The sequence below is a fragment of the Schistosoma haematobium genome, chromosome 1 (assembly GCF_000699445.3).
Source record: "Schistosoma haematobium chromosome 1, whole genome shotgun sequence".
Taxonomy (NCBI): Eukaryota; Metazoa; Platyhelminthes; class Trematoda; order Strigeidida; family Schistosomatidae; genus Schistosoma; species Schistosoma haematobium.
This window is the reverse complement of record NC_067196.1, coordinates 85174780-85202157: the sequence shown is the minus strand read 5'-3', so window position 1 is coordinate 85202157 and position 27378 is coordinate 85174780. Positions and strand designations below refer to the sequence as shown.

The 27378-nt window shown below is 33.6% G+C and overlaps 1 protein-coding gene across 1 annotated transcript; it reads right to left on the bottom strand.

The window, feature by feature from the left end:
* Window positions 1-25858, bottom strand: ABHD17B (Alpha/beta hydrolase domain-containing protein 17B). The gene is made up of 7 exons (XM_012937131.3): window positions 25820-25858; window positions 24554-24825; window positions 22709-22975; window positions 19776-20009; window positions 13707-13801; window positions 6893-7584; window positions 1-1431 (listed from the first exon to the last, which is right to left on the bottom strand). The coding sequence occupies exons 2-6, from the start codon at window positions 24758-24760 to the stop codon at window positions 6939-6941; spliced, it is 1449 nt and encodes a 482-aa protein (XP_012792585.2). The 5' UTR covers window positions 24761-24825; window positions 25820-25858; the 3' UTR covers window positions 1-1431; window positions 6893-6938.
* Between the last annotated feature and the right edge of the window lie 1520 nt (window positions 25859-27378).

Sequence of the window (27378 nt, the reverse complement as noted above, 5' to 3'; positions counted from 1 at the left end):
GAAGTCTAAAGGTTAATAGGCAAATGGATTTACAACAAAACCAAAGCTTCATTTGTATAACGGGATATTAACAAATTGCAGTCTATAATTTTCAGATGATAGTAAATACCGGTGAGAATTCTCGATTACAGTTAACCATAATAAATGTACGAATGGTGAGATGGATATTGCTATAAAAACCTCTTAAGTTAGTCTATTTAATACTAAACAAACTCTTTTAGATAAGTAAAATTCGAACTTTGTTTAGTTGATGAAATGGATATTATTTTTAAATAAAAAAAAGAATAAAAACCTGACAACAGTAATGATTCTCTATTGCTTCCTTCACTCATTTACATAAAAACAGAGAAGAACAAACTCAGTTATAAACATTTAGAATAAAATAAATTACTACACATGTATACTTGTTAAACATACAAGAGAGTAAAGAGAATAAAACTAACAGTACAATTTATGATAGAATATTAAGTAACAAGTATAACTAATCTGGTACATATTCATCACCTAAAAAAAGAAGATCAGTCAAAAACTAACACCAATAGAGCATATAGACATAACTATGGAACATAAATGACGATATGAAGAGAAAATGAAAAGAAGCATACAATAGAGAAAAAAGTACAAACAAACAAACAAATGAAATAATCAAACAAACAGTAGAATCCATCAAAATTCATTCTATTCAAAGTCTATAAAGAATACAATTTATAAAAAAGTGTAAGTCACTAAGGTTTAATGAAACAATGATACACATATAAAATTCATCAGTTACCTCAATACACATAAACGCATTAGTTTATTCATCATTATATAAATATGCAGTGAATTTGACAATGAACATATTGAGCATAATTTGACACGTAAACATTAGTTTACATTTATAGTAAATTAATTATAGAGATAATAAAAAAAAATGAGTAAATTTAACAAAAAACAAACAAACAGATAAAGCCAACATTTAAAACAAACAATCAGGATTATCAAACATAACAATACTACTACTCTGTGTCCTTAATTTCCAGACCATAGAAATGCATAAGCAGAACACACACACAAAAAGACAACTTGACAACAAGAACAAAGTATCATTGAAAGGAATGGAAAACAGTAAACAGTAACACATTTAAACAAATATTTTTGAAAAGAAAAATAATACGAAATATCAAGTATTTAATTTCATTTACAATTAGATTGGCAGCAGACAAACGTTGAAATGCAACAACAATGATAATAATAATAATAATAATAACAAGCAAATAGGTGTAATAACCATTAGAAATTACGAAAACAATTGTGGAAATGTAACATTAGAATAGAAATACATTATTATTATTATTATTTTCATTATTATGTGTAATGCAAAAGATTATTGATAACTGCAAGTTCCATTAATATCCATGCTGATTGCATGAATAGAAGATAAATGTTTTTCTATATAAAAAAAAATAAAACAAACATTTTTAAAAAGTAAGACAAATTAAATGATTGAGATATACTATTTATTTGGAAATTTTAAGTAGTATTAGATTCTCCTAGTGGTTGTTGTGAGATTATGAAAACCTCCATATTTAAGAGGAATACAATGGACGATTTGAACTTCTCAGATGATCTAGCTCTTACAATACATACATACCAACAAATGCAGATGGATACAGCTAATGTAGTACTAGCCTCTGCAGCAGTACGACTCAACATTCACAAGGGGAAAAGTAAGGTCCTCAAATACAAAACGGAGAACACCAATCCAATCACACTTGATGTAGAAATTCTGGAGGTGGAAACCTATACATACATACACACATGAGCAGCATCGTCGATAAACAGAGAAGATCTGATGCAGACGTGAAGATCAAGATTAACAAAGTAAGAGCAGCATTCCTACAGTTGAAGAACATATGGAACTCAAAACAACTGTCAACCAATATCAATACGAATATCAAGACAGTTCTACTGTATGGAACTGAAACTTCGAGAACTACTACAATAATCATCAAAATGTACAAATGTTTTTGAACAATTGTCTACGCAAGATACTCCATATCCGTTGGTCAAATACCACCAGTAAGAACCTACTGTGACAGAAAACAAACCAACTTCCAGCTAAATATGAAATTAGGAAATGACGCTAGAGGTGGGTAGGACATATATTGTGGGAGTCATCAAACTGCATCACGAGGCAAGTCCTAATTTGGAATCCTGAAGAGAAAAGGAAAATAGGAACACCAAGGAATAGATTGCTTTTTGAATTGGAAGTAACTGGAAAGGATTACCCAGAACAGAGTTCGATAGGGAATTTTGCTGAGTGGTTGATGCTACTCTTTAAAAAGTGGACGTTGATTATGTTGTCCAGAACGACAACAAGAGCTATACAATTAACCCAGATAACTATCACCAAAAGTATATTTGCACACATGATTTCAATCTTAATCTTGACCCTACATAAATAACTTATTCTTATTATAACACAGAGCAATGACAAATTTATCACAACAGCTCAATAAATGGAAGCCAATTACTTAATTTGAAAAGCCTTTAAATCCATCATATTCCACATATCAATAAACAATGACCTACTGCGATGATTAGAAAACGTGTTCTGAATGCAACAGATTTTTATTGAATTCTCATCATTATTATTGTTATTACAATAATTTGACTGTTATGCTATTTTATTTGAAGAGCGAGAGCACAATGGAATTTGTAAGAAAACGCATGTGCAATGGAATGGGAGACAATGGATTAGTGTTTGCAACGGAAACAGTCCAGTTTGATATGATGCATTGATATTTTGCAAATTGACGATAGACTTTATGGTATTCAGATTTTATTGAGATAGTCTGTAATTTTTGTGCTAAATACATTCGATTGTCCCCACCCGTGTTCTTGTTCACTACACTATGATCTACGTTTGATTATGATTAATGCAATTGACATAAATGACTAATAATGTTTGAGTTTGTCATACTTGAAACATTGTCAAATAAAATTCTTAATAATTTGGTCATCACATATAAACAAGCATAGACATTCAATACAACCTTTCCCATTTATAAACTTGATTTTAGAAAGAATAAACATTGTAGCCAAATAACATGAATTCATCTATTTCATCCATTCTCCTCAGATGTTTATGATCTAAAATCATAATATTAATCATTAAAACAAATGTACATATTTTATATCAACCGTGTAATCGCTAATCATTCGCTCGACAATAGATATGATGCTAAAATTGTGAAGAAGCTGTTCGAATAAAAATATTTCAGTTCAATTCATGTATCTAACAAGTAACAGTACTAAATCTTGTTTTATCCTATTGACCTTAATTTTGTGAGATTATTATGCAAGGACATTTTTCCACAAACTTTAATTGAAATTTCCAATACCATAATTTGAGCATTACTCAACTAGTCTATACTGTATAAACTATCTTTGGTTTCAAAAAAATTCTGTCTCCATGCTTCCTTTTCTAGAATATTTATATATTTAGTCTGTAAATAAGCAAACGTTTGTACGCTGTTAATTCTTCTGTATTATTGTCTCTAAATATGATCCACATATTAACTTAATTTATTCTAGACGCTTCTAATATAAAGCGTATACACTTATTTCATTTTAATGGTTTATCCTATAGTTTTAAGTTGTAAACAACTAAAGAGGATTGATGAAATAAACGAATTCATGTTATTCTGTCATGATATTTGTTCTGTCTTTATTCAAATATACTGATAGACAGTTAAATTTAATTTAAATAGTTGAGATCATGAATCCATTGAAACTCGATCACCATGGAAAACCTGGACGGCCGTCTTGTTCTATTGTGGGACTACTCCTCTCAAAACAGTGTACATCTACGATCCCTTAAGTTGTATTATATCGAGGTAAATATTAATTTCTTTTTTATTAATACATTTTATCAATTGATTCTTATTCGAAGGAGTGTATTATTATTTCTTCTCATTTTCGCACTAAATCATTATATTAACACAGTACAAAACACAATCATTGTGACACAATAAAAAAAGAATAAATTTCTCTTCATATTACTAATATGAATCAAATGACGCAAACTACATAAATGAAGTATTCTCTGTATATTAAACATAAATCTAGTGAAAATTGTAAAACACAATACGTAAACAATATTGATGTATACATATAAATAGTATCAAGAGAATTTCCTTTGAGTGAGCTAAATAAAAATACACCTTGAGTAGGAATATAAATGAATATACTGCATTAAATCAGAATATCGTTACCATAATTTATCATAAAATAATTGAAAGATTAAGGTTTTGCAAATTTATAAATACTTTCGAGAAATATGAATAGCATTGTGGTGTGTGCTACCGATGTCGACAGATATAAGTAGTATGAATCACTAATCGAAAGTGGAATGTTTGGCGTCAGAAGGTTGAGAAAATCGAAGAGGAAAGAATAAGAACAGAGAGTGATTAGTATGGAAACGAATGAACAACAAAGTCTGAGACAACTGATGGATATTTTGCAAACGAATTGTCTATTGTATGGTTCACAGATTTTACCAAGATAATCTGTAATATTGTATTAAAATACATTTGGTTGTCCCCTCTTGTGTTCTCGTCCACTACAGTATCAGCATATGATTTATGTTTATTTAGTAAATTACAATGAAAGTATGCAAATAATTAGATACAACAGTCCTGATAGATAAGTGAATAGTTATATTGAAATACTGTGATTATTAACTACTTCTGTTGTCTAACATATACACTAGTAAAAAAATCTCATATTATACAAGCAGCTTATTGTATGATTTATAACATTTTGAACTTTAAAACAATGACAATGATGTAAACTTAACTTGAGCTCAAGAATTAACAGTTAATTTATGATGTTTATCCGAATACAAATGGAATAACGAGAAGCTCATTTTGGATGTAATGAAAAAGTTTCGACAGTGTTGAATGTAATAATTTACGATTGTAGCTACTACCTTGACATGGTTATTGAGCATGTATATCGTAATGACTAAATTAATTTATATTGTTTCCAACACTCGTTATATGAGGTCCTATAGTGCCAGGCACGTTGGATGAAAACAGTAAACGCATGGCATGCAAGGATGAGTCTTAATTCTGACTATGCAGAGGTATGACAGAGTAGTAAACGAGGACTTGAAGGAGATAACCAATTTACTGTTTAACGCAAAATCACACAATGGTTTAGTAAAATATGAAAATTATACATTAAATGCCTCATTTGCATATCTTCATTGCGTTGTACTTTACACACTCCATCATTGCTCTAATTCTGTTATTTCGATTGCGCCCAGATATTCTTCCTATTCTCTTCATTACAATCTTCTACTGCCAGGCATTTTACTTCTGATTGGTGATATATATTTCTTATGTCTATCAGCATAAGTGGCATACACCGCAACAGTAGAAAAATGTCTTTTTAACCAATCAGCATTCTCTCAACGAAAAGAAGAGGTTAGGATTTCCATCAACAATGGTAAGGAATTGTAAGTACGTGGAGAGCTCATCACAAGAAATCTGCATGCAACTGTTATTAAGCAGTTGTTTCATGAGCACTGGGATCACATCCCAAGGTAAAGACATAAAACCGAAAACGCAAATAATTTCAGTAGAAAAGAAAAATTTATACATCAACATCGAATTCAAGGGTGACAGAGTCACATACATTTTAAAAAGGAGAATTTCTGATTATTTAAAAAGAACATTCTTCACAGCAAGATTGAGAATAATATTCACCAGCCGACCATTGTTCACCAATAATCTTAAAGATAAATTATCGCATCTGACCAACTCAATATGTATTTACCAATTTACCTGCTCATGTGGAGCTAGGTATATAGGTCGCCCGATGCGTACTTTATCTAAAAGAATTCAAGAACATTGTCCGGCGTGGCTAAAAAGAGGAGGCAACGGCTCAATAAGAAGTTCAACAATCGAACACTTTGTGAACACAGGTCACTCAATCAAGACAGACTGGGTTCAAAGTCATCTATAAGGTAAGCAGAAGTCTTCGAAAGACAATCAGACTGCATATTCTTTGCATTACCGAAGCATTAACCATACATCTAGAAAAACCAGGATTGTGTGTGCAAAAGCGACTGGTACAACCTCTTCTTCTACCGTGGTCTCATAGTTTTTTTTCTCTTTCCCCATACTCTTCTTCCTTTACAGACGTCTGCTTCACCTTCCACCTTACCCCTTAATTTTCTATCCCCAACTGGTTCATTTTGTTTCCACGACCATCCTGATTATATTTTATCTTATCATGCTGAGCCGTCCTTTCCCAATGATAATTTCCCTTTTTATCTTTTGATGAATACTTAAGCCATTAACAACCAAACGATTATTAAACATTCCTTGCTTTAAATTTTTTTTTAATACCTTTGTTTATTTAGCATCACTGTCACCATATCTAACAGAAGTTTATTATCAGTATTATTATCATCCTGTAAAATAAGTATATATATCTGCGATTGTACAGCTTTGAAAATGAATTCGCCGAAAAGAGAACTGTTCGCTGAACTAATCTTTCTTATTTAAAGTCTTAATGAGTGTATTCCGTTTACTTGAATGCAACTGCGCCATTGCGAACGATTCTGAGCGATGTCAACCAGACTCTGTAACCATAGGTTACGATAATCGCACAGACAACCCCCACAACCAGGTAGCCTGCATTTACCTATGTGGCTCAGTTCGACAGTTAGATGAAAAATATATTCAATAACATACAATGTACTGAATTCCAATTACTATAAAAGGAATCAAATTTATTGTGTGAAAGTTAGCCGTTCACTCATAAGGTAGAGCAAATGCAACATGGTAATTCGAACAACACAATATTAACAAACTTAATTGATTAAAACTTCACTTACCCAAAATCAAAATACTCACACAACAGTAACCACAAGTAATTAACTTCTAACTCAGTAATTGAGTAGTGCTAGAATCAGATGGCATTCCATTTGGATTACTGTTCAAAGTATCTGACGAGTTAGTTGAATGTGGGACTGTATTATTACACACTGCACCGTTTGTGTTAATCTTCTCATTGTCACTATAAATGCCTACAGCGACATCACCAGTGATGGACTCAAGTTTTTGTACAGTTGTTGCACTTGAAGTAGAGTCCGTAGACATACTCGATGTCGCCGTATCCATGGCAGCACCATCAGGAACCTCAGAAATATTACCACAATTTGATGATTGAGAACTTGAAATACCATTTTTCTTCAACGCAGTGAAAGACTTCGTATGATCTGATGTTTGATGACTAAGATCTGGAGTTTCCTCAACATGAAGAGATTCTTCTACAGAAGAGATTATATTTGAAGGACTTCCACTATACTCTGTATCAATGATATCTTCATTAAAAAATCGATCTAAACGAGATGCATATTCAGAAAATAATTCGATATCATTATGACCTGCTCCTTCAATCCAAGCTGGTTCAAGAGGATTAGTAAGACGAGAATACAATTCTCTCCCATGATCTATGCCAATGATCTCATCATCAGTTCCATGGATAATTAATGTTGGTGAAAGAATCCGAGATACTTTATCAATGCTAAACAATACACAAAAAATGAACAAGTAGTAAGTTGTTATGTAATAAAAACCCACAAACAAAAACTTGAAGACCACTTATAAAAAAAATTATATATTGACAAAAATATAATCTAGTCTTAATTATGAGTAACAATGAATATGGAACGATTGTCGTATTTGTTTACAAATTACAAAAAAACAGGAACTCGTATCGTACGGAATACAGAGAAATATGCTCATAAAAGTGCAATGCATAAAAAATATTAAAAATTAGAAAAGTACATTACACCAGTTTATGTATATTTTAAAATGTAGACATTTCAATGAAACTATGAAATAGTAATTTGTACTCCTTATTAATGAAATATGGATTGATAAGACTAATTTAATGAAGAATCTAATTTACTGAAAATTGGTCAGTAGTTTAATTAAGGTCATTTTATAATTTACTTCAATATCATTTCAATTCACATCATCTCTTTACTACTATTTGTTATGAAGTAAGATTTTATGAACAGGAGTTTGGATCGCTAAGTAAATATATAGGGATTCTAATCGATAGATGGTATGGGATGATACAATGTAAGCGGGAATGGCTGTTTATCAGACCAAATTATTGAACTCATACCCGAAAAGATAGCTTAACAGTGGAAGAGGGTTTTACTTCTAACCAAACAATATGCTTATATTGCAAAATATTGAACACAAGAATAAATATGAATAGAAACCATAAATAAAGTGTTCAGGGATATAGAAACTACAGACACCTACAAAATTAGATACAACTGTTTGCAGAAAATTGGGCTTTGGTTCAATAATATTCATTATTATTAAAAACTTGAAGATTTTCTGTTTTATGTGATTGAAAAAGTACCCCAAGATCATGGGTTCTAATAATCGTCACTCTGAACGGATTATCCACATAAGATGAAAAGGGGAAGAGTACACAACAAATGCAACATCAGACACCACAACCAACCTTGTTCATATAAAAGACAATATACTGAAGAATTCACAAGTTAATTTTATCTACTATGAGCTGGGTGGTTTGGCCGTGGACCTTTCTTCGTTCTTCTGAACATCGGCATTGGGTAGAAGAGAAGTATTCAAATTTCTTCACGTATGACTCTTAGCTTGTCCTGTCGACCTCGATCTTGATTGATTGTTGTTGATCTTTAACCTGTCATCGTCTACCTGTTTATTTTGATTGTATCCCCTTTGATCTGATTCTTGGGTATATATTTGCCAATGGCTTTTCTGATTGACTGGTAGATTGGATCGATTTCAATGTGTTAGTTGGTTGCTCAGTGTCGAGCTTCTAAAAGTCCCATCTGTCCTTAGCAATCCCACTATCCAAGATCCTAACATTTCCCCAGTTGAATATGTATCCGCAGTTGTTCACATGAATTGGTAAAAGTGAAGATATTTCATGGCGTTTGACCGCTAATTGATGTTCATGAAGGCGAAGATAAAAGAAGCGTTCACTTTGTCTGCCATAGTTTTTCGCAATTGGAACAGTTTATTTTGTAGATGATGTTCGGTTTTTCTTTTATTTGTCAACAGCTCAACCTGCTCAACTACCGAGAAATCCAACAGAGCTTGAAAAACGTGGAATATCTCCAGCCATAGGTTTACACACTATAATATCATGCCATAAGACTGACTTTGATGATATTGAGATTATTCAGAAAAAATTTAAAAATAATCTTTTTAAAACACATTTCATAGCAGAAGCAGCTCACACAAAATGGAACCCAAATTTCGATAGAACAGTGAGAAGACGGAGTTGATCTGAAAAATGTGATGTACTTGAGCTATAAATTTCGAACAATCTGGTCACACATATACTTGTCAGGGCATTTTATAGGAAAATTAATAAAGGTCAATTAAATGAAGGTTCAAGTGAAAAAGCAACAAAGGGGAGAGAAACAATTTTACATCGTATAGAAAGAATAAGAAATTGTCGCGTTATCCTAGGCCATAGAATGACTTAAGGATCACCAGGGTAAATTCAAGATTACGACAAATTGTTTTTGTACACATAAGGGGGGTTTAAATTTACGAATAGCTAAGGCTACAATAAACCTGAGAATTCGTCCTTGACAATTTCTATACAACGTCTTAAAAGCTGTACTAATGTCAATTTTGTGCCCCGTTCAAATTATGTGATTCGCTATCGATGAACCTGGTTTTCTACCTCCCACGTTGATCGGATCATTTGACAAACAATGATTTTGAAGCCATCTAGGCACATGTTCACGGGCCCTTGATTGCATTGTTCGATTACTCTTCCCTATATATGTGTGTCCACACAAACATGGAAATTGGTAAATACAATGGGATGTGACGTAATCATTAGTGCGTTGTCTAGGTCTCTCTGGAATCATGGGCTTAGACTTTTCAATCACAACCAATTGAGCAGTATAATAGGTTTTCTCTATGGCTGCTTTCAGTCTCTGTCTTAAAACTATACTGTTGGATTCACCTCTATATGGTAGATGTCCATGTTGGTTTCCTATACACTGACTGTCTTATAGTGCCATCCTCCTTTCGACTTCAAAGTATGTCTAAAAAAGCCATTATTTTCTGCTTCATATGTCATTACAATATCGTTTTGAACCCCATTGATTTTATCTAATAACCTGTAAACATCAAAATCTTTATCACATATAATTAGAATATCATCCATGTATCTTCTGTATAAAGTTGCGGGATCGCGGATGCGCCCTGGTGAGAAATCCCAAACCAAGACGAAACAACTGCCCAGCGCTTCCAGATTTCCAATAGTTGTCTAACTTAGATCGGTTAGTGATCCCACAAGCCTATACCTATAAATCCCGAGGTTTTTCCATGTGTTTTATTACTATAGAGCTAACCAAAAATAGTGAAAATATCATTACTATTATTCATTGCCTGAACAAAGGAAAAGTATGTTAAATATGTAAAAGAAAAAAGTTCACTGTGCACAACTTATAAATACAACAATACACCAGTAACATAAAAAGTAAGAATCCACAATATGAATAACCAATCCCAACAGTTTTTATATTAGATTTAATAAATGTAATGCACATAGTGCATAAACACTCATTTGATACCAGAAATGTGTGAAAGTAGTTTATTTTCGGAAATTATTAATACCATGCATTTTTTCTACGAATAGATTTGATGTAAAGTAAATTACGAAACGATTGATTACAAACATTCACATAAGATTCTATTACATTTAGTGTTAAAGAAAAAATTACATATTGTATACTTTTTTTAAGAAGTAGGAGTAGATTCTATAGTTGATTCATTTCATAACATAATTAATACAACTCTAATACACATAGAGGTAACGTGTATTTAAGGTTCTCTGCATAAATGATAAATGGATCGATAAAGCTATGATCTTCCATCAAGTACGGCGGTTGCATTAAAATTGTTATGCATATTTGGCTAACGTATATTTTTAATAAACTGAATAAACGCTAGTTATAAATAAATTACGACATGGTATCAGTTCTATTTAAGCTGTATTGAAAGCTGAAGACTGGTTTTTGGTAGGAATATTTCTTTTTTGCAGTGATTGTACTATGGTATAGTCAAAAGCTATCAGTCAATCAGCTACAACGTAGGACTAGGCATATATATATAAGAAAAAAAAGCTATAGTTGGTATTAGCTTAAAATAGATTCCCAAGAAATAGATACTTTCATTATCTAAATCTTTTATTAAAACATACATTTTTATGCTTCTTTTTATTTAACTAAACTTCTAATTTTTAGTATATTTGGTAGTAGGTGGCCAGTAGTGTAATAATATTTTGAAGTAACGAAATGCTTTCATCAATTTCAGTCATGGTCTTGCAGTTAGATCATGTTTTTTAAAATTTATTTTTAACTCGGTTAGCTACCACCTTTTAGTAAATATGAATTATAGATAGTTATTAGTGGAATCCACGACACGCGTCTTAACCCCCATTTGAAACTCAGTGGCTGAATGTACATATAACCTAGTGCTAATAGTCTCACTGAGATTTGAACCTAGTATATTTCGCTTCAGATGCCCAACGCTAAGCTACTTTGTTCAGATAACTATTAACTTCTTCAATAGGTATGAAAGTATTATTAGGAGTTAATAATTTCCCATTGTTGATATTTAAGAATATACTTAATCGATCTCTGTTTCTAAATATGGCAAAACGATATATCACGCCAAACCACTGAGAACGATGAGTATATCCCAACAGAAACTGCTCAATTACAGTCCTAAATATCAACAATAAGAAATTACAAACCCCTTCAAAATTTAACATGTTTAGTCTTTTATTTCAAAAGTTGAAATCATGAGTCAATTGAAGCTAGACCACCATAGAAAACCTGGAAGCACTGGACGACCGTTCCGTCCTAATACGGGGCTCCTCAGCAGTGCACATCCACGATCCCACCCTCCGCGAGATTCGAACCCAGGACCTATCATTCTCGCGTGCACTGCTGAGGAGTCTCACACTAGGACGAAACGGCCGTCCAGTGCTTCCAGGTCTTCCATGGTGGTCTAGCTTCAATTGATTCATGATTTCAACTACTGAAATTTCTAAAATCTTCACAAAACCCCCTCTGATAATAATCTTTTATTATCTTATTGATATTATTATTGCAACCTAATTGCTTTTTCATCCTATGAATTTTATCTCTGTTAGTGTGTTGATATGTATGCAGAATGACAAGAACCAACATATCCCTTGTCATTCATATGTAAATTACTGAACTATTATAACATTACTAAACAAACATACATATTGTTTACTTTGATAACTGAATGAACAAATCGCAGATTAATAATAAAGAAGTAGAATTATGGACATTGTGGTATGCCAATGAGTGATTGCATGTTAGTTCGCTTATTAAAATGATAGGATACAGAAATATGATTGTTGGAAAACATTTCAGACATAAACATCAACGTTATTACACTAAGTACAAAAATATAGACAGTTACGTCAGTAACAAGAAATCATTATGTTAAATAAACAAATATTCTTTATATTCACTTGGTATTTTTTACTTGAATCTTCCCATTCATGTTTAGGACTGCAATTGATCAGTGTTTTATTGGTATATGTACATACTGTGCATATTGCCTCGATATTGCCTTAATTCACAAGCATTATAAGCAAAGATGGATAGTGGCTAGCAGTGGAATCCAGTTTGACGCGCGTTTCGTCCTATTTGAGACTTGTCAGCTGGATGCACCTGCATCCAAGAGTTGATGTTCAATACCAAGTGAAATTAAACTTTACCCTATTGCACAAGTGGCTATCAGGACTCAGTAGCTAAGCGGATAACGCGATGGCGTTTGAAGAGAATGGTACTGGGTTCGAGTCCCGGAGTGAACATCAACTCTGGAATGCAGATACATACAGCTGACAGGTCTCAAACAGGACGTAACGCGCGTCCTGGATTCTACTGCTAGCCACTATCCATCTTTGCTTATAATTATTTCTTATGACTACATGATTGTTTATACGCCATTTTGATAAGTATTACGTAACACACTTATTATTACACTTGAGGATAAATGAAAATTATTATCTGTATTATAGAAATCTAACAGAAGTCAACAGTACTAATCAATGTGAAGCTTGGAAAATATGTTCATCGGCCAACGTCACTACGCCACACCATGACATCAATTCAAAAATATTAGTAGCAAATAAAGCGAAATAAATAGGAAGACTAGGCAATGAGAATATGATTAAAAATAAACAGGGTGAAAATATATTTACAAAAGAATATGAGGTTAAGTTATAGTGAAGAAAAATTGTCAATACAAGGATAATCAATGAAAGTAGGGAACAAGGCAAATATGGTAAATACGCCGATGAGTTCGCAGGTTTTCATCGACTGAAGTGCCTAATGTATGTATAAGACGCATGCTTAACAACTACTTAACTAAACGTGAACTGCTAATCGATATTATTTATCTATTTATTTGAACATAAACATTAATACAACAGGGCACTAAAATAAATATGCACCCCACAATAAAAATAAAGTTGTGAAGAGATAGGGAAATGAAAGTGAGCACAATAAAAAAAGAACATCGGTAGAATAAAAAGTTTGAAAAAAAAGCAGAAAAAGATGTTGGGATACTCACTTCGTGAATGGATCAAAACAGAAACGTCTAGTTGTTCCAGGACAGACGACGCGCAGACCAGACATAAATGGTGAATGAAGAACTACACCAGCAACCTGAAGTTAATACATATTTTTATTAGAGATTTATGATAAATCGCATAAAATCAACGAAATCTAATTGCTTATTTCATATGCCAATTAAACGTCTAAATAAATTAAAAATATAAAATAATAAAAAGGATAAAATGCACCTCGCTTTGCTTTTCTTGACACACTCAGGCAGAAGTGTAACAAAAATACTTCAACAGATGTATACCATGAATATTCGTGATTTCAAGAGAGAAGCAAGTTTTATTTATTTAATATACATACATACCGGTACAATGGACATCAAAAAGGTATGTATCATACAAATAAGAGAAAAATATTGTGAAGAAATAAAAGAGGGAACAACTTTCATACTTATGGACGGGCTGGGATACTGTCAGGATATCCTTAGGATATTCTTAGTGGACCAATGTTCGAACCTTTAACCTGGAGCTGTAATCTATAAGACAGTGTAATAACATCAGGAAATGTAGACCTATAATAGCTGGCAACCAAACTACGTTTATAAGCCATTTGTCCCTTTAGGATTTTGAGGCTTTCGGGAAAAAGGACAGTGGACTCATCCCACCATTAGGTGTACCAAGACATTTAAATAACAGCCAAATGCTTTATCATCAACTTATATACACTATATGTAATTCACTGAAGTAACTGTTATCCAGTAATGATGACAAGGTGGGTAAAAATGAAGTCTGACAGTCAATGTCTTGATTTTAATGACAAGTGAGTATGACCTACAGTTGGTTATGTATTAAATGAAGCCTAATTCGTATTTATTTTACGCGTTTAACATTTTGTAATTTACGTGTCAATTGATTAGGAAGAAAAAAATTTGATTTGCTAGACGATTTCGTATTCTTTTTGTATATTGATATTAATTGAATTCGGTACTTGTGTTAATAATCCGGTCACGCGAATTATTATTATTAGGCAATAACTAATAATGAGTATTTTATAACAGTGATGGCAGAGACAGGATCGAATATTCGAAATATCAGTTGTTATGGATGAATGGTAATATCTATTCTTTCAATTGCCCCCAAATGCCCTGGTATGACCGAGAGTGGAGTGGGCCCGCCCTCACTCTCGAAATGCTCTCACACGGCCACGCGTATACAGCCTCTGCCAGGGCAATCCTACTCACTGCCTTCTCGTGGCGGGGGTGTTGTCTACGAAATTGAGAGAACGAAAAGCGAATGTCCGGCGCTTTAACCGGATCCCAAACCAATAGTGCACATGGGCTCTAGTATCCCGAGGAAACAAATAGCGTATGAACCAATCGTTGGTCACCGGCTACCATGAGACTGCATCTCCTCACGATGCTCCACTGCCTTGTGGGTTAGACCTTTAGGTGCAAGGCTCGGGGTGTGGCCTCCTAAGAAAACCACCTGCTTCGGTCTGGGCACTCGGGCGGTATCCCAGCCCTCACATAAATCGAATGATTCATGTGGCGCATATCTATTTGGTGCCTCCTTGTACCAATGTTTATGTGTTTAAATAAAATAAAAAATAAATACAACTGATTCAATCACAGTTAGAACCCATTTGAATATTGTATGAACATTTTCTCAATGAATGGAAATCCTAGTAATATACTAACGATTTATCATTTCAGGGTTTTAAGTGTGATTAAGACAAAATAGAAATCTTAGTTCATACAATAGTTTAATAGTTACAACTACAAAGTTGACGAAGTTTTCTAGTCACTGACAATCCAAAAATTAGGCGAATAATGGCCGTCAGAATTCTTTAAAAATTCTTTTATTTTAAATAGATGATTGTTATTTGTTTTATGAATATTCAGTTGATTGTTCACTAAATTAATTTAACTAGTTTCTAGAGTTTGTATATAAAACAAGCTCATATGACTGGCTAAGTTTTTAGCTGCAATAGAAACAAATACCACTTGAGTATACATATTAGTACAAATTTAATCGATGAAAGACTAAATAGGACGAAAAAAATGAAGGTACAACTGATCATAGAAATCAAGTGGGGAAGTGAAGTAACTGTTATAACGCTCAAATTCTAACCATTAAGTTTCAAGTTTACGTTATACAGGTCCTGTATTAAACCAACACCAAATTACATAAATATATATATTCGATATTAGTTAAACAATAGTTGCTGCTTGTTATGTAGAAATTATGATCGAAAGCAAAATAACATGTAGTTCTACTAAAATTCGGTATTCATTTCACCTGAAATTAATTTACTCCACAAGTGTGTTGGTATACATAAATTATTATGGAAAGTATATCACCCCACATAGTTGACGTATAAATATTTCTGTGATATGAATTTTTTTTGTTTGTCTACTGAACTACAACATTGAAATATAAAGGTAAACACATACATACACAAACACACACACACAGTGATTGACTAAAACGAAAAATGTCACAAACGAAATTACATAAAACCGGGTTTTATCAATAAAATTGAATACTCCTTTTTCTTCTCTCAACTGAATAAAAACTGTAAAAGTTAGAGACAAATTTATGAATGTCAGGTACAAAACAAATATATTTAAAAATTTTGAATGACTGACAAGAATAATAATGGCAATATGTTTAAACCAGATATAAACAAAGAATTGGAAATCTAGCAATCAATAAGAAACTTTTATAAATTTTGATGGAGTTTTGTTCTCTAAGCTGGATGATTTGGTCGTGGAGCTTTCATCGTTCTTCTGAATGACATCATCAGCACAAACTTTAGATAGAAATGAAGTGTTCGAATTTCTCCACATGTAGTTCACAACTTGTCCTGTAGACTTTGAGGTCTTGAAGTTTGTGCTGACAGTGTCGTTCAGAAGAACGATGAGAGCTCCACGATTAAACCATTCAGCTCAGAGAACAAAACCCCATCAAAATCATCCACCTGAGCTACAAATCTTCTTCACTATCCCACTTTCATAAATGTTTGGAAGAGAACAAAACAATGTTCCACTTGTACGATTAAACACATTAATTTAGAGCAATTAGTCCCTTTTATAAATTTCGATAGAACAATAAGAAGACGGAGTTGATCTGAAAAATGTGATGTATTTGCGCTATACATTTCGAACAATCTGGTCACACATATACTTGTCAAGGCATTTTTATATGAAAATTAATTGACCTTTATTAATTTTCATATAAAAATGCCTTGACAAGTATATGTGTGACCAGATTGTTCGAAATGTATAGCGCAAATACATCACATTTTTCAGATCAACTCCGTCTTCTTATTGTTCTATCGACATTAATTTAGGTTGAAATAATAAGTCGATTTAAATGATTTAGATATGTTACATATGCCTTTTAGCCACCAAATACCATGAACTACAAAGCTGGCGTAGGAATAGGTTGAAATGGAATCTAAAAGTGACCAAATGAAGAAATGTTCAGAATTTTCCGAAGTCTTCTTGATATCGATAACCGACCTAACTTAGCTATAATTAGAAATCAAGCACCGGATGGCTTTTTGGTTTTAGTATAGGACACGAAAACACTGAGCATCAACGAACCTTCTTTCTTTTTGGTTCCTAGCTCAATTTATTTAACGTTTCATCATCATCCGATTCAGGCGCAAATACATGCGCTTCCTATAAGCTTGGAAAAACTGTTAAAATAATGTCAACAAGATTGTGACTTCAATTTACTAATCACTCACACAGCGTTAATAGCGAAAAACCCCTCATACTTTCCAATTATGCACTTGTTTATATCTCAATTCATATCACCTATAGTATTATGTGAACATAATACGTAGGTTCATTGAAAGAGTATGTTACTCAGTGGATTATCAACGTTTTTATGTACAACAAATGGAAGAACATATGCACAACATTAAATTGCGAATTCAGCAATTCCATTTAATTTCACAGGTTGAAATCATGAGTCAATTGAAGGTAGACCAATATGGAAAACCTGGAAGCACTGGACGGCCGTTTCGTCCTAGCATGGGACTCCTCAGCAGTGCGCATCCGCGATCCCGCACCCTGCGGGGTTCGAAGCCAGGACCTACTGACCTCGCGCGCGAGCACTTAACCAATAGACCACTGAGCCGGCATCCAACGGTGTTAATGTCTAACTTCAACCAATTCCATTTAAAGTTGAAGATAATGCACTATTATTATGTTCACATGACATAATGAGTGATGTGGGTCGAGATACGTTTCCATGGTTGTTGCAGCGATTGAAGATGAATTATTTGTCACTATTTCAAAAAATTTCGGGTTGTTTGTTGACTACTTGGAGAAATACAGAAATTAGGTTACCAACGAGGATGTTTCTTGACCGGATAAAGATAAAACAAATTCATGTCGAGAAACATATTTTCATTTATAAATACCGTCTAAACTGATAACATTAAGAAAACGATTTGTCGAATTTGTTTGAATAGTTGTGGACGAAGAAACATCACATCAGATTATTCTTTTTTCATCCACAAGATATTGACAAAAATTTTCAAGATTTTCAGAATCTTCTGTATTTCATTCATTTAAATAAACAATTTATTTACTTGGAAAATTTGCCGAAAAAATATGTTATGCCTATTCAAATTCTTTTGGTGTGTAATTTATAGCTCCCAGTGATGGAAACGCTATAAGAAACGGCATGTGGAGAAATAAATTATCTGCGGATGAGACTACGTTTCGGCCCGAATCTAAGTTAGTAACAGTGTGATGGTTAGAGCTCATCGTTCCTAATGAGGTAATCATTGCGTAAACTGTCTTTTATATCGACTTTAATACAAAATCGACCAATGATATAATTTTTCTAATTATCAATCTTATTAGGCGATAAGTAACAGGATTACATAGGTCGAAAGTATGAAAGCTTCAACAGTAATGGACGATATTAGAATTACTAACTGCGAAGACCAAGAAATGACAATAAACCGTCAATTGATAAATCGAATCAATTTTACAAAAATTATAGGTATATGTACGTCTTCTTTTGAACCAAGCAAGGACATACAGACTGAAACCTTGACTAGGTGATTAATCCGCGTCCTTCAATATTGTGCCTTATGTACAAACTCTCGCCTAACGTTTGGCCCTGAGATAACACACGGTCACCGGCATGTGATATGTCAAGATCCTTTATCCCCACCTTATCAATCTTATGATATGAGATGCGACGAATTTACTTGAGATACACTTGTCCCAGACCCTGCATTGTCACCGAACCAACTTCTACTGACTACCATCCAATAAATGCAGGTACTAAGGAATACTTTGTATAACAGTATGTAGTATTCCATTATAAGATTTGCAGGATCAAAGTTTGTATTTACGTCAGATTACAAATAGGTAAACTATTCTATAAATTAATACTCATATTAATAGTTAAATTACAAAAGAAACTTTGAACTGACAGAACAACTCACCTGTATGATGTTATTTTATTAGTTTTCAAGATAACAAGGAAATTATTTCTAGAATTAATCACAATGACTTAAAACTCATTCACCTTTCTTATTACCGTTAAGATACTAAATGTTTTATTACTCCTTATTTAACTTTCCTCTTCAACCTATGTTTATTTAAATGTAATCTTAATTCTATCAACCTCAACCATTTCGCGTGTACGTGAAATTTGACAACTTAAACGGAAAGACTTTTCTGAGATGTTCTACGTTGATATATTACTCAAATCTATCAACAATTACTCCACTAATAAAATATATTGATAAATGGTTGTTATTGCATAATTAAACAGTTAGATGGAGGGGGAAAAAAGGATTTAAGATAGAACTAATTTTTTCATACAACTGTTATCATTCTAATTCAAATTAAACAATCAAGTAGTTGGCTTGCACATATGCCTATTACTGTCTTATAACAAACGATTAAAACTTGCTTTAAATTTAGGCAAACTTCACAATTGAAACATACAAAAATTTTCATTCATAACCTGTCAAAAATACTAACATTCTCAAGTGTATGTACTCATATATATATATATATATATCACAAATTGAAACATACTTTATATTTAGTCGCTAATTCAACTGTTGGAGCAGTCCCAATACTCTGTCCATATAATACAATACGATTAAGCGGCACATTAAATCGTTCACGTAATTCATTCAATACTGCATCAGCATCAGCATATAAATTCTCTTCTAACCGTTGACCAGAGCTTCCCCCATAACCTGAATAATCATAGCATAAGATATTTACACTGAAACGATATGCTAGTGACTGAAGAAATCCAGCCATCTGACAGGAAAAAAAGAGGGCGGAATAAGCAATTAGAAAACAAACAAGAATAATTGGTTTTAGGTTACAACTGTCAAATACATAGGGCATCAAAATATCGATCTAAAGCAATTAACTTAACATCAGTTAGGTCAAATTTTATATGTGACAACTTTTTTGCCTTAATAATTAATAATATATTGGTGTATGCTTGTTTGACATTAAATGCGGCACACAATCGTTAAATAACCATATACACAGATAATGATGAACGATAAAACAACAACATATAACATGACAAGGACTAGATCTGTACAGTTCGGGTGAAGCTTCTGTTTAAATATCAGGAGCTCTTATTAGAATTATATAAATATAAAAAATAAAAGACAGAAAATCTAAAACTTTAAACCAATTTTATGACTAATTGATCATGTAATAGAGAAGACAGACGTGTGTGATTCTTCATACGTTTGGTTACGTCAGTACACTACATGATTACCTCACTTTAATATTAAACTAGGTTTTGCTGAAAATTAGTCCTAAGACATTCATAAACTTTGGTGGAAACAAAATATTCATTAGGAATGATTTACAGGTTTTAAAGTTAGATTATTAAAAAGTCTACAGGAAACCTTGGATCTAGGTTCCTTATTGGTTGCACTCAACAATATGTACCTGTAATCTGTGAAGCTGGTTGACGCGAAATTACAAAAGTACCAGTTCCTCCAAGAGTGTGAGTAAACCTTGTTAACGAGTGCTAACTAGTGCAAAAAATAGGTTCAGGGTTTATTCTAGACTACCACCAGCGACCTAAGATCAGAACACAGTCCATACGATATCGAATCACAAACGACTAGTTACAATGAAATTTGATCGATAAGATTCGATCTTCATTAAGGAACAGACAAACACAACATTGGCCAATACCCAGTGGCCAACAAACATAAACAGTTTGTATAATTAAACCCTATATTGTACTTTTAAATGTACTTTTTGAATCATTGCATTTACAGATGATGCATTAGGCCTATACTATGGGAATTTCAAGTGATTCACGGGATTGCTGAGAACTAAGGTGCGAAAATAGCTCCTGTAATCATTACCTCCATAGAGAAAATGGAAGAATGCAGGAAGAAGATAACCACAGTGAAAATACAACCACCATCAAGCAATGCAATGATTTACGGTACTTTACCACAATACTAGGTAAGTGTGTGCGACGGCTGCTAGTATAGAAGTAGGCTTGAAGAAAGCTAGAGGCGGCCAAACTGAAAAGTTGGATTATCCCGTGAATTCACTAACCGCTGGTTAGAGCCATGCTGGCAGATACAGACTACCTGATCAGTGTTCTCATCAGGACCGTTATCAGTTATCGAAGGCGTTGGATGAAGCAATAGACCCATCGTTAATTTTGCCTAATATTTACTTGTAAAACGAAATTCCTCCAATGAATTAGATTACATTACTAAATACTAATGAATAGCTCTTCAAAGGAATGTGAACACTTAAACTAGAGCACTCTGTTGTATCGAGAACAAAAACATGTAAATGCATAAATTCTACACGTGACTCGTTAAAAAGGACGTGGACTTTAATGTAAGGAGAGACAATTTGATAAATGCATTCCAAAAATAGATATCTTTCTATATTTTTAGATGAAAGACTAAAAGCAGAAAACACATAAATCAGCACTTAAACAAAAAATCAATTGAGTGAAAGAAAGTTTACTTCTCAGGTTACTAGGTTATGTAATTTCAAACTGAATGAGAATATGCCAGTTTGCTAACATGTCAAATCATCAAGTTAGAAGAAATGCACATATATACAAATCTAAACTGAAATAATTACTTTTAATTCTGTTCATATGCGGGATAACAAAACGGATTACTATTGACTGAAACAGGAAATGAATAAAAACCGTAACGTTGATATTTGGTGTGTGGTTAAATCCAAAATTAGTTAAATTAACCGATGAACCCGCTAATCAGGATTGAGTAGGGGAGCTAGAGCGTGTTACGAATTCTGAGCTAGTCTATACTAATGTCCGATCTAGCATGGAGTAAGACTATTACTGATCAAAATATTTATTATTAGAGATCGCTAACTCCATGTCTCAGCTATTAGGAGGGATGCTTCTGGGTTTGCTTTTTCGAGGTTCACAAGAATTTGCTAAGAAACTCTTGATGGAGTAATTCGAAATACATTACACAAGAGTATCAAACAATTCATTCTTCGTGTATCCTCAACATTCAAATACCTTAGATCAATTTCTTCACAATCTGTACGTTTGTTTTCTCTTTGTGTACAGATGTTAATGATAACCAAATGAAATGTCCTACTCATGCAACTTTTTAAGCCACATTTTCGCATCTAATCCACTCATCATTAACTCTACATTAATATAAAATTCATTTTTCCAAAAATAGAAGGAAAGCCGACAAATATAATTTGACGTGGAATACGACATGTTTCATAAAATACAGTACAGTCCAGCTACCAAATTTTTCTATTAACCATATATACCGTAACTTGACGATCTAACCCCAATGAGTAGGACAGGATTAAAGTTCTTAATCCAATAGATTGAAGCCAAATGCTATAATAAGTAAACTGCTAATCTGGAAAGTCTGGTCATAAACAGAATATTTCGGGTTTTTAGTATTTCAGAGTTGGTTCGTATGTAAATAGATTACTGTTATTTTTCTCTTTGATAAACATACCTGACCAATATCAACTGCGTTTCCATGACTGAATAATACCGTATAAGTTGGTTGATGTGGTGAGTTAGGTTGAACTGATCCGAACCGACCTTCGTCTGTAAGAGTTGGACAACTAACACTAAGTGCAGGACTTCTCATTCTTGATTGACCAGAAAGGCCACGACGAGAGGATATATTTGACGAGAATTGAGAAGGTGAGACAACAGAATTCGCTGGGATATGCATACAAACAATTCGAGATTGACGCTTTGTCAAAGTATAGAAAACCTAAAGGAATAGAGTAAAAAGTAACAATATACTTGCAAAATCATCAGCACCGACAAAGTCCCAGATCAATAAGGTCAAAGTGAATATATCGTAATGTGAGTGTCTTTGAAATCTGTTAGGATGAAACGCTGATTCCGTTTAAGGACACCTAAGATACAAATGACCCTAAGATCATAAACAGAAAAAAAACTAAAGACAGGATGTTTAGGGCCCTCACCAAAGAACGAAGAACGGTGGTCCAATCGCTGAATCACTCGACTTTTAACAACCGAATACGTAAATTTGATCGAGTAAGTATCCACCCACACAACTTTCGTATCATGTTTTACGATACAGTTGAGTACAGCAATCATTCGAGACACCGCATTTCTTACAACCAAGTTGTTAAGTTGGTCATGGATAACAGTAAGGTCGAGTACTAAGCAACAAGACGAAAACCAAATCACTCAAACTTCGTATGATTACTTTTCGTTTTGGAACGAATTTGATAATGTGAAAGTTAGGTAGAATAGGCCAATTTTTATACATATCAGTATATTTGAGAAGCATGAATCAGTACCCCAAAAAGTTGTAGCTAGGCTTTCTAAGCACTCAGATTAATCATTAAGTTGCGAGTTCGAGATCATCTTTATCAACGTTAATTTGATTGGTCACGTAAAAACACTGGTAATAATAACAATGAACTTAATCCAAGTGAATTCATTAATGTACAGGGATGAGTAACAGATTTTTTTTAGTTACCTATACTACTCAAGTGCCTAAACCAACGTATGGTAGTATTATATTTAAATCTGTAAGTTGAAAACTATTTTAATACTGGTACTATATATCTGTTAAACAACAATAACACCTTAACGATTAAGTTTCAAAAGAAATGACGGAGACCGTATGGGGAGAGTTGTCCTTATAACAATACACTATAATTATACTTCATCCACCCCACCATTCGAGGTTCTAGGTTAACACTAACATATAGACTGAGAAAGTGCATCCCCACTAACTAACTTATCGATGTTTAACCTAATACCACGTTCAAAATCTGAAAAACTACTTGGATTGTCCGGAATAAAAATGGGTAAAACGTTCTAGACTAATACCTATCAGTTAAGTACCTACCACATATCTAAATTAACATAAAATTTTAGCAAAATATTATTCGGGACTTGTTATTTCTTTACAACCAAAAAGTTATTATTAGTTTGATCTAATAATTTTCCAAATAAAAAACATGAGCCATCCAGGAAGGTTTTGAATTTAAAGAGTTATTCTGAGTCGAGATAACTGCGAATAAAACGAGTTTGTCTGTATTTCAATACTCGAGAGTATTGCACATGTTTTCATCAAATCAATACCAAGCACAAGAACACGACTTGATTATCAAGTGTAACTTCATGATTTAAATTAACAATATTCATTTGGAACACTTCACGGCAGCAAAAAATAAAAACTAAGGTAAACAAAATAAAAATACAGCCACAAACATCATGCCAGAACAATAAAGACCATGTCATCAGGGACTATCTGGAAGAGACTAAGGTCATCAAGAACAATAAATGGTAGAATATGATAATCACTTACCGTTAACTTGGATTTTATGTCCTCGGATATTTGCCAACCAGCTTCAGGTTTGAACTCAATGCAACATGTGGAATCATTCGCTGATGATATGATAGAATAAGTTGGTGGTGGCGGTAGAAATGCCAATTTCGCCACGATATGAGAAGGTCGGGGGGGACAACAAAATAATTGACATATCTCGCCAAAAAGACTTGACATACTAACCATTTGAGGTCGTGATAGATCCGAAAGAATGGAATGATATCAGGATTAAGAATCCAGTTTGATCAGCTCTATAAATGTAAATTAGCAGCAAATATGTATCACACTGAAGAAACAACCATGAACTAAATAGAAAATAAGTATTAAATGATTATCGATATCACATAAACCGCAAAAAACTAGGATTGGGATCGCGAAAATGAACGAAACAAAATAGAACGACTAAACCTCATTGCGAACGATAGGGTGTATTTCTACTTAAGAATCCTTGTATCAGTTCAACACCACACAAAATTTTGATCTGAAATGCGGTAGAATTTTGGTTTCACATATATGACGAGAGTAGATACATACATTTCCGATTTTTTCAGTACCACCACAGGTGACACGTGAGGATCCAAAGCACATAAATTAATTAACTCGATAAACAGTAAATAAAGATAGGACCCAGAAATAATAGGGTCTGAAAAACATGCGAAATAAACAATTCGAAAGCTCTGACTTGGATCGCACAACTCTTACCTAAGCTATCAACCATTATAAACCGCGAACTAATTGCCAAGACAAGTCATCAGATACAGCAAATGCATATAAGCATATATATGTATCTATATCTGTAAATTACACAAGCATTTAGTAGAACTACTCAGAAATGAATGCACCAACAACTCCACAAGCACATTAACACGTCCTTTGCAGGTAAACATCATACTCAGCTTTAATATTACGCATTTGTTCATGCTTATTTATATCGGCTGCTATAGCAGCCGCCTTCTTGAAATAAATGAACTTGTAAGGACAGGCAAAGTGACCGACTTGGGTCCCAGTCGACTCCTAGTTATCCACCTTTCAAACTTTGTTCTTTTTGCTCTGTCCTTTTTACATTAAATCCTATCCTTGATGTCTAGTAATCTAAGAAAAGTATTGATGTCTAGTATCGTGATAGAATTAACACAGACTGATTAATTTTTCTCAACCACACTGTCAAACACTTCTGCACAATGGGTTGCCAATATACTGTGTGGAAGGTTCAATATGATATACCAATCAAAGCTCAAAACCAACCCATTCAAAAACCCGCCAGAGTAGTGAGCAGCCTTTCAAACTCAAGGACAACATCTTAACCTCAAGCTTCAAACACTCAAACTCTCATACTTTGATTCCAAGAGCTGGAAAACTGCAATCATTTAATACGTCCATCGGTGTTATATAAGTGATTCTTATGTCACTGAAAATCGTGATTCTAGTAGAATAAAAGCAGTGATTAAATACAGGAGTTATCAAGAGATAGTACCTAGCGTAGTGAGATGGTGGAGAAGATTTGTAGCTCAGGTGGATGATTTTGGTGGAGTTTTGTTCTCTGAGCTGGATGGTTTGGTCGTGGAGCTTTCATCGTTCTTCTGAACGACATCATCAGCACAAACTTCAGATAGAAGTGAAGTGTTCGAATTTCTCCATATGTGTCTCAAAGCTTGTTCTAGGCACCTCGACGTTGATTGGTTCTTATTGACCTTAAATTTGTCGCTGTTTACTTCTTTGTTTTGGTTGTGTCTCCTATTGTTTTGATTTTTGTTCTTATATATATATACAAGGAATATCAGAAACCGCGACGAGACTGCTGAAATCCTTCGGAATAGGTGTGGCACACAAACCGACAAAATCACTACAATCAATCTTATGCAAACCAAAAGATGAAATAACAAAGGAAAACAAATCAAACATCATCTACAAAATAAATTGTGCCGACTGCGAAAAACACTACATCGGACAAAGCGGACGCCCCCTCCACCTTCGCCTACATGAACATCAATTGGCAGTCAAACGGCATGATATCTCTTCACTTATATCAATACACGTGGACAACTGAGGACACTCATTCGATTGGAAAAATGTGGAAATCTTAGACAGAGGAAACTCCAAAAACACCAGAGAATTTTTAGAAGCCTGGCACTCGTTCAATCAGCAATCAACAAGCATATTGAAATCAATCCAATTTATCAACCAATCAGAAAAATCATGCACAAACATAAGAACAAAAATCAAAACAATGGGAGACACAACCAAAACAAAGAAGTAAACAACGACAAATTTAAGGTCAATAAGAACCAATCAACGTCGAGGTGCCTAGAACAAGCTTTGAGACACATATGGAGAAATTCGAACACTTCACTTCTATCTGAAGTTTGTGCTGATGATGTCGTTCAGAAGAACGATGAAAGCTCCACGACCAAACCATCCAGCTCAGAGAACAAAACTCCACCAAAAACCTAGAGTAGTCTCCCTCATCACCTTAGGAAGAAAAATAAACGTTGAGTTTTCTTTTGAATGAAATCAAAATAAGGTGGTCTTCACTATCTTTTCCACAGTTTACGAATTCTAATCACGAAAATATCCCCGTGTGCATTTTGTTGACAGTTCGACAAGAATTTGGAAAATTCTCCGATCAAGCCATTAAGAACTCCACAATTTTTGATCAGACCTGTCAAACTGACTGTTCTTTCAGGCTACACTTAATCTCAAGGATGTGATTATTTTTTATGGAAGTATGTCATCCACAAATCCCTTAGGAACAGAACATTCATTAGTAGGAAGAACTGTGATAGAGCACCTAAAATAATCCCACT